This window comes from Podarcis cretensis, assembly GCF_951804945.1.
Source record: "Podarcis cretensis genome assembly, chromosome: 3".
Classification (NCBI taxonomy): Eukaryota; Metazoa; Chordata; class Lepidosauria; order Squamata; family Lacertidae; genus Podarcis; species Podarcis cretensis.
In genome coordinates this window covers 77758127-77767739 of record NC_137172.1, presented here as the reverse complement: position 1 = coordinate 77767739, position 9613 = coordinate 77758127, and the positions used below count along the sequence as shown (strand labels likewise).

At 41.3% G+C, this 9613-nt stretch overlaps 1 protein-coding gene across 2 annotated transcripts in view; it reads right to left on the bottom strand.

The window, feature by feature from the left end:
• Nucleotides 1–2553: 2553 nt before the first annotated feature.
• Nucleotides 2554–9613, bottom strand: part of SIM1 (SIM bHLH transcription factor 1) — a 58042-nt gene continuing 50982 nt past the window's right edge. For both annotated transcript variants that reach the window (XM_079971640.1, XM_079971641.1), the window contains exon 11: nt 2554–8858. In XM_079971640.1, coding sequence (XP_079827766.1) covers nt 8119–8858 — 740 coding nt within the window. In that variant the 3' untranslated portion in view covers nt 2554–8118. The remainder of the gene's footprint in view (nt 8859–9613) is intronic.

Sequence of the window (9613 nt, the reverse complement as noted above, 5' to 3'; positions counted from 1 at the left end):
ACCAAACATCTTGTGATAGATCATGATGCCTTTGAAAACATCTTCCATGACCAAATGAGTACAAGACTTTCCCCTTCATCTTGTACTTTACGCTTTTCTTAAGAATATTGATGCCATTATGTTGGTACACAGCTTCTTTCCTTTTAGATGAGGGCCACAGACACATTTCTTTCAGCCATAAGGAGAATTCTTGGGTGGAAAAATATAAATGCATGCCATTCCTCGACAGCTAGAGGTCATGCAGCTTAATGGATGACAGAGCATGAGCTGTAAACTAGGAAGTCCTGTGTATGAATCTCTCCTCAAGTTATGAGGTACTTAATAGCATTACTGTGCAATCCTGTACATATCTCCGGAGAAGTACATCCCATTGAGTTTAATGAAGCTATGGAATTTCAGCCTTATGCAACTCACTTGCATCTAGCTACTGTAACTGGAATCTGGAAGGATAATAACAATACTACCTTACAGGGGTTTTATAAGGATCTGCACACACTGAACACCATATAAATGCTAAGAGTTTTTAATAAGTTACACTGGTTAATTTTGCAAAGCCAGCTGCATGGTCTGAATATGGTCAGCTTGCAGTTGTGCTCAGGGACTCTTTCCAAAAACAGTTTATTTTGAATTTTCTAGCCCTCAATGAATCAGTTGCCCTTTCATTCAAAAATTTACCCCCAGTGTCATTTCAGAAGCAACCTTAATGCAATAACTGCACTTTATCTGCAGTTATATCACAGGCTTTTGATTCTTACTTGAAACAGTTCAGCTGAATAACAGAGGAGGGATTTGAACAAGTGCTTATTTATTTTCTTTTAACTCCCACCCCCTTTAGATGGTTGTTGGATGTGTCCACATCTGCTTGTCTTTTTGGTTGCTGTCTGTGTTTTGAAGAAACATCCAATATTTTTTCAATGATCTCATTACATTTTGTATCTTTCAAAGGAAGGTTGTTATTGTTTTACTTTACTTTTTTATATTTTGTGAACAGCTTTGAGGTTTTTTAACCATCAAGCGCTGTGTAAATTTTAATAAAGAAATAAGCCTTTTCTTAGAGAACCACCCTTTTAAAATACAAAAGTCAATTAATGCCTATGCTACAGGCAATTACAACTCTACAGTACACATATTTAGTGCATTCACACTTTACCTTTTAAAATGTATACTTTAGAGGGATACATCCAGCATAATGCAGCCAGATGTCCCATTGCATAACAGGGCTTCTCCTTCCTCTTCTCCCACCTGCAATTCCAAAATCTGCTCTGGGGGTGGGATTTGGGGACTCTCTGGAGCATTTGCAGATTTGGGGCTAATGGAAGCATAAGAAAAACTGAAGGTCTCATTGTGCAAATGGACACATGTTGCACAATTAGACAGACATCACTGGATCTTGCACAATATCTTAGGTGCTCGCCTAAAAATGTAATCAGTATGGTGACCCTAAATGATACTGAGTGCATCAGATCTCTCACACTCTGTTTGTACAGCTTCCAAAGTAAGTGGTATTTGCCTATTTCCAAATGAAAACACACTAAAGAAAGCTACCGGAAATCCTCAGAAGAAGCTGAGAATGGCTTCCTGATGGGGCAACTGCATTTTGCCAAGATACATTTTTAAGTTAACTTTGGAGGAAGCTCAAGTCAAGCTGCCATATGGAATTACTCCGTGCCGCAAAGCTGGCCCAGGAACAAATATTATTTAAAATATATATTCTGTATGAATTCCTCCAACGGTGATATGTTTGCATTACTCCCACATGCTATCAGTTTCCAACAGTAAACATCATTCATATTCATTCATAATGGAGAATCATGAAATAACGAAGTTGTACTTGTGCTTGGTTATTTTGACAACACTACAAAGCAGAACCATATTAAGTTATTTGCCTCAAAGCCTGCTGGCACCTGCAGTTTAGCATATTTACTACCATACTTTGGAAGATTGATCACAGGAAGCCAAGCTATCCCCTTTTTAAAAAATCAGAATCAGCTGTTTTTCTTCAAGCAGCCTGTCTGATCATCGCCTTCAGGATAACCGAGATGTTTCTTTTGTGCTAAATGCATTTATACATTTGGAGTCCTAGTAGCCTTAGGCATCCCCAGTTGCCACTAAGATAACAACCCTCCTTTCAACTTTATCAGTAATAAACAAGTTAGGAAACAAACTGACTCTCACCCATGCTTACCAGGTGTAGGCTGCCACCATAGTTGTGGTGGCAGCTCAAAGTAGACTCTCTTAACTGTAGAGACTTCTTTGGAGTGGGCTCTCAGTTAGATAACAATGGTATTGCTTCAGAAATATTTTCCCCAACAGCCTCAGGTCTAATTTAAAATCTGTGTGAACTGGGTTGTCTTAAGTTCTCATGCAGCATAATCATAACTGTGGCCTGGGCAGATATCATATTGTAAACTAATACTGGGCACACAGTTACCCAGTTTAGATATGACAGAAGGTGATTGAGATGCTGCACAGGTAAGTATCGTTTGCCTTTGTGCAAAGGATAAGGGTTTAACTGCAAAAAAAAAAATCAAAAAACCAGACGGAGACTACATATTGGTAGCTGTATTTTTTAAAGAAAAAATTCTTCACATAATAAATACATCTTATACACATTGACTTCAAATTTACTTCAGAAATCTATTTACAATATAAATAATTATAAATGGAAACAATTTTCAAGATATTGGTGACATAGCTAAGTTGGGTTTCCTACGTTACATTCCAAAGGAGAACTTCAAATTACAGATGTTATGCTACAATGTCACTAGAACATGAACATTGCAAGTCGTGGTGTTTGTGATGTTGGCAACATTGCACTTTTGCCATACCAGTGAATAATCCTTTCGGCCTTCCTGATCCTAAACACATTTTCTTCAGTTTTACAATTTGCTCTGAAGTGCTCCGCAGAGCTTCCCCATTCACTTAAATGGAGGACGCCTACATTCCTTTACATGCATAGAGCAGCCCATTCCATTGAGCTATCGGAAATGCCTGTGAGCGCAAAAGGAGCTCAGTATGTGCCTTAGAGTGCTGGATCAGACACATTATCATATGGGATAAAAGACATTTTGATTTTGGTGGAACTCCAAGTAAATATGCTTATAGTAATCACCTGATTCACCGAACCTGAGCATGCTTATTTGGAATTGATTTCTTTTAGAATAAATGGGACCTGCTTTTAAGTCAGTTGGTAGAATCCGGCTGGTCCTCCTGTTGCTGTTGCTCCAACAGAAGGCATCCACTACTGGAATAGGAGGAGGGGAGGGTTTTTTGCTGATGTCCCCTCCACCCTGCAGTCCCCACAGAAATCTGTTTACCATTAGCAGACCCCTCCCTGATGAATTCAAAGCCCATGCCCTTGCGCCAATGGAATACCACCCAATTGGTTTAGAAACAGGGTGTCTGCATATCCGTGAAAAAACAAAGCAAAATGCATCGTTATCTTAGAAGTGCTCTTGGATGCAGTTATGTTTGACCTTTAAAAAATCCCTTTAAGGAAAAATAAGACCATATCAATACTTAACAGAAAATAGTTGTGCATATTAATTTCTCTTTTCTTCTTAAAGTAAAACACTGTTCTTTCATAATAAGCTTATGTAATTGCTTGGTTTTAAGAACACTTTTTTCATTTGAAAAGTAAGCCACATGCATTAAAAATAAATAAGAGTTTGTTTTTATAAATAGCTTAAATGACTACAATAATAATTGAGCATATTTGTTTTCACTGTTAAAAAGAGAGGTTAGTAGCAGTGACTAGAACTGGACACTTCGATTTTTCAGCCCAATCGTGGCCAAGCTGGGTGCAATTAAGGGTATGATTTCAGTGGCTTAAGTGCACCTAACTTGGCTAGGACAAGACACTTTGGCTTGGAGTGTAACATGCTCCATTCACAGAACAGGACTCTCCTGCCTTCTCCTTCCCTCTGAAGCCCTCACACCCTCAACACACATACATACAAACAAACAAACAAAAAAATGGGTTCAGAATAGAAGAGCACATGGCTAGGCAACTGCAGGAGAAAGAGTGGCTACCAAAACTGTGTTAGCAAAGGCATCTAATGCTCATTCTGCCACCTTCTGAATTCAAAGTCTTTGTCTTTATTGCCAGCTTTACTGTTTCCTACCATGAAGAGTGCCACAACTCATAAATGAGCCATCTTTCATCAGCAGGTATATTCTTCCCATCTGAAGCCAAGATTAAACCACAAGACTTTTCTGTCTTTGAAGTGAGCATCAGTTGTCCTTAGCTTGTCCTACAGTAGTCTCCATGATAAATACACGATATTGTTTTATTATGCAAAATAAAAATGCATTGCAGTGCCTATTCTGCAAAAACAACAAAAGCTTCTGAATTTCTCTATCAAAATATTTAATTTTCTGTTGAGGCACATTCTGGAGGTAACAGTCAACCATAAATAAAAGAACAGCCTCAGATAGATGGCAGTTTATGCTATTTTGATGGGAATGAGTAGCCTTGCTGTTTTACTTGCATTGTTTCCAGATTCTTGGAAAGATCAGAGGAAAGCCATGTGACGAAATAAGAAAACTTTTAAATGCATAAACAAATAAAGTAATATAATTCCTATCAGAATCACCCAGGCCAGAGCTAAACCCAGTCTGTGGTTTTCCTGGGAGCAGATCATTCTGCAGAAGGCAACTGCACCAAAACTATACAGCAAACATGAAAGTTAGAGGAAACTGACTGCATATAAGCTCAAAATCAACAGAAAGGCTGGATTTTGGATTTCGTGCTTTAATTTTAAGTGCATTTTAGCTCTGGGGATAGATTCCAGGTTTTGGCAGATACATGAAAGAATGTTCAAACTGTGATGAAAAACACTTGAGTTTCAGTGAAAAGAAAGGAAGTGTCCAATTAGCAAAAGAAAGCAAATAACCATTTAGTTGTTGTTTTAAAACAAAAACAAAACAAAAAAAATCAAGCACCCCCAGGAAGTCTTCCAGATGAGGAAGAACATCACGTCAACATGCATTTTGCAGTATTTGTTAAGCACTCCAAAATCATAGCACACATTTCAACCGATTTGGAGCACTGAATCTTAAACCAAATACCCACCTTTTGGGTGTATTAATGCACCATTTCGCAATATTAATTGGGGGTGGGGGCATTAAAGCTCTGAAAATAAGACCAATTGCATTTATGCACAAGACAGCCTATTCCTTCAGTCCTCTCCTATCCTTTTTGTAAAATATGCTGTACAACAGCATGTAATTTTTATTTAAAATTTGATAGAACACATAACCATTTAAAATTAACAGGTGGCCGTTGTCATAACCAGGCAGAGGCATTGCATAAGCACTTCATTGTGAAGAGATCTAGCTGAGGCTCAAGCATATGGACTTTCTAGCTTAAACAGCTGCACCAAATGGATTACCTTTCAGGTCTTAGACTCTAGAGTGTGCTATCGGACTCTGACAACTCTTGTTGGGATCCATAGAATCTCAGCTTTCTTTTTTTCTTTTTATACAGCACACTACTACCATAACCCTAAATGAATCTACACTGAAAGAGGGGAGTGGGTAGAAGGTAGATTTAGACTCTTCAGACATTTGGACAGAATGTGCAGACACTGTAAAATCTTCCACCCAGAGCATACACATGGATGCATCATGTAAGATCTAACCCAGCACAACCATGTTTGCCAGTGGCACTTCTTCATAGTGATTTATGTAAGCAGTATGTGGGTGGGGGGAATGGGCTGCCAGACTCATACTGTGATCATCAAAGGCTGTATTCAGTAACATGGTTGTATCACATTAGGCATCACTTCTTCCACATGGCTGGAAGGGATACATAGAATCATAGAGTTGTAGGGACCTTGAGAGTCATCTAGTCCAATCCCTTGCAATGCAGGAATCTCAACTACATTATGTGGAGCGTTTTAGGGGCTCTGGATTCTGGGCTAGGCACCTGTCACAGGGATTTCAAAGCTAGTCAGAAGCATAGAGGATACTGCATGATGCAGAATATCAAACACAGTCCAATCCAAAGCATCATTACTGCAGTGCCGTTGTGAGTGGATTTCACACTTTCGGCTATGAGGAAAAGCTTAGAAACATAAGGGCATTATATGCTAAAGACCCAGCATACTTCCAGACTATCACAATTTTTGAGTGGGATTCAAATACATCCTGGAAAATTCATCTTGCAAAACACACTCCCCCCAAAGATCAGACCTTTTCTAATACGGAAAGTGATAGGGGCATGTAGTGGAAAGTGAGGGATAACACTTCCTTGATGCAGTGCCGTCCTACCACCCCACAGACAAAGCAAGATAAATGCTCATTGAATAGCCAACATGGACTAATCTCTCTGGAAGATACCTCAGAAACCAGGTGGCAGTAATTCACAAAGCTTCCTGCTGTCACGGCAAAGTTGTGGTTGATAATTTTAAACATTAGGAATAATCGAATCAATACCAGGTCTCATGATTAGTCCACTTGCTTGACCAACTCTGCATGTGACAGAGGAGGCATTATACTTCCCCGCATGCCAAAAATGGTTGCCGGAAAATGAATTTCTCTTTGTGTTGATACTTGTACGATAGCAAAACATTTTCACGGCAACCATTGGGGCCTCTGCATAAACCCCAATCATTCCCAAAGAGCTCTTATGGGACCACTGAAAGTTGCACTTCACTGGCCTGTTTCATATCATCCCTGCCAGCTTTGATGCATTTTCAGAATTTTCTGAAACTGGGCAAGCCAACCATTCTTCACAGTTTTGCTGAATTTTCCCTCCTTTTCCCCCACCTCTGAGTTGTGTTTCTGTTTTTCTGACACACCTGTGTTTCTGACCCTCAGCCTCTCTAACATCACCTCTGTTGGACTTTTCCACAATCCCTTCTATTTTTTTAGCACAGGTAGGATGAGCCTTTGGCCCTTCAGATGTAGCTGAACTACAGCTCCCATCAGCCCCAGGAAGCCTGGCCAACAGCTAGTGATTATGCAAGTTGTACTTCAGCACCATTTTGGAGGGCCAAATGTTCCCTACGTCTATTTTAGCAAATCAGGAAGTTCTCTCTCCACACACAACTCAGTTATTCTTAGACTGAGGACAGGGCATGCCAAGTTGTGGGAAATTATGTTTGAATGCTCTTCCTTTTCTTGCTTAACTTCCACTATGTTCTATCCTTTACTATACTCCTTCCCAGAATGTAACCATTTCCCACAAAGTGATCATGATCTGATAGTCTCCTCTCTTGTATAACTATGCAGTTTCCAGAAGATTGAAGGGACCCATGCGCAGCAGCACTCAACATCCTGACATTGCACAGGGGCCCCTTCTGAACATTGAGGGACCCCTGCCACTTCAAAAAAATGATTGGGGGCCCCACGGTGCCCCAGGCCCCAGGAGTCAATGGCCTTGACAGTTACATCTCTTCTGCTACTCCAAACCAGGATAAGAATGGCTCATCGCCCTTCTGTGACTCCCTTGTCACATGACCTCAGCAAGCGGTTCTCTTCCTGTCTGTGTTTGTTGTCCAGCAAGTCAGCTTCCAGGTCAAATACCCATATAATAGCCAATACCCTATCAAAGAACCACACCGGCCCTATAACTTTTATCTAGCAGTCCAGTGCAGTCACTGGAGAAGCAGGACCAGTATAAATATGAAACTGCACAGATAGCTTTGCTTTAAAATGGGGGGGGGGGGCTGCGTTTCACTTTCTTTTTCATGGAAAGAGTGCATAGCAGTTTTTGTCTTATGAGGATGTGGCAGGTAGCCAGAGGCTTAGAAATTCAGTCGCTCTCTCTACATCCTCATACATTTCCACACAATGAAAAATCTGCCCCCTTGATGTACCCCAGAAGCTCCCAGAATAGATCTCCACCACCACAATGTAGCATCAGCTTTGTGATTCAACTGACTACTGTAACCTTAACTGAGACCAGTGCATTTTCAACAGTAACTTAGATAAAGCAACACTTCCCCCAGTACCTTACAAGTATTCTCTCTAGTGCATTGTAGTTTTATCAAATGCCAGTAACAGCAAGGGTATCAAAACATGTGTGCCTGCTGTTACTACTGCAAAGATATTTTCCTAGCACAAACTTTTTTAAAAAAGAAGAAAAATGAAAAGGGGGTTGGGAAACACCCATCAGCTCCCGTTGGTTATTATAACAGATGTCCCCTTATGTCCCTGTGCTGGATCTTGCTGCATCCGTAGGTGAGACGTCACATCAAAGTGTGACCCATTGCAACCCAAAGAATAGTTCCTGATGGTTTCACTGTCGTAAAGGTGCTCCAGAGCATATCCTGTTAGCGTGTATGCATGCTTATCAAAGTACTGCCGATGGGAATTGTAATAGTTTGGGGATTCTGCTGAGCTATCCCCTGGAGTTTGATGAGGCGACACTTCTGACTGAAGGCAGTCCTTAGCCAGTATCAAACTGGATTTAGAAATTCGGTCAGAATTGGGGCTGCTTATTCTAGACAGTGCCGTGGGGCTGTTGTCATAGTCATTGTCATGGGGGCTCATCATCTTCCCATCTTGTTGTTGTGTGTGTTCGCAGGGAGATGTGTTGGTGACACTAGGGACCCTGCAGGCATCTCCTCTCAGCTGTTGTTGCTGGTGGTGGTGGTAGCTTGCAAAGCAAACAGAGTGCTTTTTCCCTGCTCCGTTAATGGAAACCAGCTGATCGGGAGTCGACTTCCGCAACTGCAGCCTGTTTTCTTCTTCTTTAATCATTTGCTGAGTCGCTCTTATGAGAGTCTCAATTTTGCTGGGCTCGTGTGGGCTGCCCTGATACTGCTCAGAGTGGTATCGGTCACCTGATTCACTAGCAGAACCAGGGTCTGGGGAACTGACAACGCTTTCTTCATCCCAGTGCCCTCTTCCTAGAAAGTGGGGTAAAACAAAGGAGAGAAGCAATCAGCAACGGGCTGTACACAGTCAGAGAACAGCAGAACATTCAGACCTTATGCACGCCCAGTGGGAATATAACTCTTATAATAACTACAAGTCTTCTGCAACCATGAAATGGTGAAATTAAGCCTCCCCACCACCTGTTTCTTTGACCTTGTGACCAGTTCACAACACTGAAGTATCAGCAGAAGGGCACAACTGACAGAACTCCCCTGTCACGGTCCAAGTCAGCCTTTGCCAACCTAGATCTTCTTAGGCTCTAGCAACTTTCAATCCCAGACAGTACGACCAGTGGTCAGGGACTGTGGAATTTGTAGTTCAAAACATCGCACCAAGTTGGGGAGTTCTGGTTTAGACTCTAGGGCAGAGGTGGGGAACGTGCAGCTGATGGGTCACTCTAGGCCCACCAAATCAGCTGTCCAATTTGTCCCACAAAGTGATTTTTGGCTGGCCATGCCCGCCTATCACACACACCTGACATCAGGTGTGGAACAGGCAAAGCCACAGCTGCCAAAGAACAACAAAAAACACACAGTTTAGAGTGGACTCCTCATTCTTTTGTTATAGGCTTCTTGGTAGTGGCACCCTCCCTGTGGAACACCCTCCCTTCAGATGTCAAGGAGATAAAGAATTACACAACTTTTAGAAGACATCCGAAAGCAGCCCTGTATTGGAAGGCTTTTTTATTATTATAATTGGCTTGCATTCTGCACTATTTAAATTTTGC